The 3,543-nt window shown below is 37.1% G+C and overlaps 1 protein-coding gene across 2 annotated transcripts; it reads left to right on the top strand.

Annotated features, from left to right (window-relative positions):
- Window positions 1–3,429, top strand: si:ch211-157c3.4 (Lipopolysaccharide-induced tumor necrosis factor-alpha factor homolog-like). Of its 2 annotated transcripts, none has more exons than XM_051885687.1 (5): window positions 1–96; window positions 1,770–1,837; window positions 1,998–2,108; window positions 2,510–2,684; window positions 2,765–3,429. In XM_051885687.1, exons 2-5 carry the CDS (start codon window positions 1,792–1,794, stop codon window positions 2,877–2,879), a joined length of 447 nt encoding a protein of 148 aa, XP_051741647.1. In that variant the 5' UTR covers window positions 1–96; window positions 1,770–1,791; the 3' UTR covers window positions 2,880–3,429. The 2 variants fall into 2 exon arrangements, with proteins under 2 accessions (XP_051741647.1, XP_051741646.1); XM_051885686.1 differs by having other exon boundaries at window positions 6–96; window positions 1,767–1,837.
- Window positions 3,430–3,543: the final 114 nt, after the last annotated feature.

Below are 3,543 nucleotides of genomic sequence, written 5' to 3'. Positions count from 1 at the left end.
CGGCAGGGGTGGAGCAGGTGAGCGACTATGAAAAGCTTGTAAACACCATAGAAACTGGTTTCAGTCTAACCATCAGCAACAGCCTCAACAGGACAGGTAAGAGAGCTCTCTGTACAATTTGGCATGCCTCTGGATTTAGGTGGGGCGGTTATGATGATCTAAGCAAAGGTTCAACATTTTGTAATAAAAACTACTAACAAACCAATTAAACAGTATGGCACTGCTGTTTATATTGCTTTCAGAATTTTATCTTGAATTGTTTGTTGAATTGAATCAAAACATAGTATAAATGTTCAGCGGCTGTTGATTAAAATGATTTATTATCTTTTTATAATCAAAAAAGGTCATTTTCTTGAGCAATTTATCTGAAGGTAAATTAAATATTATTTACATTTGTTCATTAACAGGCGCTTTTATACCAAGAGACTTATAAATGAGGAATACAACAGTCTTAATAAGGCAAAAGCACTAGAAGTGCTAACATTACAGAGTTTTGAACATTGTGCAGAATAGTACAAGACAGAGAACAGGGTTGGTTTTAAGAAATATGAAAGTCAAAATGAATAAATGTAAATTAAACATTGTGAGGCCTTATTTTTGTTTGAATGTTAAGCTCTGTAATTAATGAATGGCCAGAGCTTTAATGCATCATTTAATAAGACAGACAGCAAAGTGAATGCTTTGATCAAAGCTGGCCTGAGCGATGAATGGTGCTTTTTGTTTTTGTGTGCTTTAGCTGTAAAATACCTGACGTATTTAGACTGTTTGAGGTTTCCAGGTCACCTCCTACTAATACATTCCTAAAACATACTCCAAGTAACCTTACAATCATTTATATCCACTTTGAAATCTAAATTTAGTGGGAATATTTCATGTTCTTGTACATACACATTGTAGATCTGATATATTTGGTTTGAGAAGTTCAGGTAAATTAGTAAAATACAAAAATCCGAAGACAAGATCCTGTTTGAGAGTTGAGAGATTAACAATGACACAAATGACATTCGGGCTGTTTTAAGTCACAGTTATCCCTTTTAAAAACCTAGGTGCTGGAGACTGGAGCTTGTATGTTTCTTGATTGATACTACATACATACAAACTGGGTTTTCCATGAGAAGCATCGGGGGTTGCTTATTTGAGTATTAGTACCGCAGTCAGACATGTAGTAGAGCAACATTCCGCTTCTGTCTTTGGGTGGACAACTGTATCAATCAGTGCCTGGGCTTGTAGAAACTGCTGTCTTTTTGTTATCTAAGGCGTTTACCACACCGTAGCATCATGGAAATAAGTGCCACATGACTTGATACGTTTGCATTTTATGCATTTTGGCACAAGTCTGGCTAACATGAAGTTGGCAGGCAGCTACACATAGATTGATGATAACTGAGCAGGAAGAAGACAGGCTATTTCATTGAGAAAGTCAGGGATGAAAAAACTAAAAGGCATTGCCCTTTGAAGGTGGTCTGCCCATTTCAGCGTCTTTAAGCATTTTCTGAAGTCTGTACTTATTAGTAACAGACAATTCAAGTTATTAATACTTACTCAAAATGGTAAACAGCAAGCAATCCTAAAACATAACATGTATTCTTACTTATAGCACAGTTTTCGAGTACCTTTTTTCCCTTTTGCCTTTGTTTTTGGGGTTTGAACATACAACCTTTTAGTTGCCAGCACAGATTAAGTCATTTTATCACACTTTAGCATATGAAAAAATGACAGCCCTAATAGCAAACATCACATCTTGAGACTTTTTTATTTTGTCCCAGCAGTTTAAACTCAGCCAAAGACAGAATGAGCGCTGACGGAACTGGGGACCCGCCTCCATATGTCATACCAAGTAAGTTGCAGAGTCATCACTGGTCATGACTCATCATTATAATAATCATAATGTTGAAACACTAAAAGCAATCCAGCCAGTGCGTGTGATGCAAATGTGAAAATAGATATGAAGGGAAATATTAATGTTCTACCTGTATCTTTCCTCTTGACATTAACAGTAGATGGTGCCAAGGGCTCCGACGTCAAGGTCTACCATGTGCACACTCCGTTCACCCCACAGGGCACAACTATTAAAGATTCTCAAATCCAAATGGGATCATCCAGACCTGGTGAGTCTGTTACCTGTTAATTATCTGTGGAAAACTGTTAGTTGTAAAGGGTACACAGAAAGAGCTGCCCATGTTTTGATGTCAAGATTTTAGATGTATATACTCAGAAACTGACTTCCATAGGATGAATTCAGGTTGACTGGGACACTTTTTTCCAGTCATCTCAATGGCAAAAAGTGTCCCAATCACAACCTGAATCCTTCTTTATGTGCTATTCGTAAATGAAATAAAATTAACACAATCACTTTGCGATGTGTTCCTGTCAGGAAAAGCTGTCTAGTCCTAAAGATTTAAATATAGATATCAAATTATTGTACCAGAACTTACTGTAGTTTAATAGTAAATAAAGACCAGATAAATACATAAAGTCAACACTTACTAAACACATTCTTCTCCTGTAGTTCAGTCCCAGTCAACTGAAGCCAAAAACAAATTCATCAGCTATGATTCATACGAGCTGGGTCGTACTCCAGGAATGGCCACCTGCACGCACTGCCAACAGCAGGTCTTAACCAACGTCACCTACAAAGTGGGAGTTTACGCCTGGTTAATGTGCTTACTCTTCATCCTGTGCGGGTAAGAGTCCATTTGAATTTGCAGATAAAAACATGTGTGCACCAACAAACTGTGACTGTGAATGTCTTCCTCTCTTCCAGGTTTGTTTTATTCTGCTGTCTGATCCCATTCTTCGTCAAGTTTTTCAAAGACGTCTATCACACATGCCCGAAATGCAATAAGATCCTGCACATTGAAAAGAAGCGATGCTGCTAACCCCGCCCCTTCCCCGATTTTAACACTGCTCATGGATTTGTGTTGCACCTTACACTATATGAAGGACACTTTCAGACCAACGCAGATGTCATTTAGTACAAACTTGCCTGTATGAACTAATGCTTTGCAAAGTTTGTAACTAAAAACCTACTGATGTTCATCTGGTTTAGTCTTTTAATTACAAATGAATATGAATACTCATGGTTTTGATTGTATATCTATAAGGGACTCGGGGTTAAGGGTTCACGGAACCAAAAGTTTGATTTGCCTAAGTACAGTTACATCACGTAATGTAAATATCAGCAATTTTGCTGAACTATTTAGAATGGTGGTTCTCAACAAAGGGGCCTCAAAAGGACTTAATGATTTTACCAATACAAGCATTAAAATAAGCTAACGCAACTAAAAAAAAAAAAAACAAACAAAAAAAAAAAAAAACTTTAGCAATTTTTCACTTCTGTAAAAAGCCTCTGAATCTTTACAATAATGTCAAATATGTCATATGTGCATCTAAACTGTCATAATAAAACATGCCTGTGCTATACCTTAATGAGAACCCATATTGTGTTTATACACACTGCAATCTTCATATTACATGTGACACTAGCACAGCATTACAATCTAAACACCATCTCGAGTCACAATTCTCCACGGACCATGGCTG

Source organism: Ctenopharyngodon idella, chromosome 3 (genome assembly GCF_019924925.1).
Source record: "Ctenopharyngodon idella isolate HZGC_01 chromosome 3, HZGC01, whole genome shotgun sequence".
NCBI lineage: Eukaryota > Metazoa > Chordata > Actinopteri > Cypriniformes > Xenocyprididae > Ctenopharyngodon > Ctenopharyngodon idella.
Note: the sequence above shows the minus strand (reverse complement) of the source record. Positions and strands in the feature narration are given on the sequence as shown.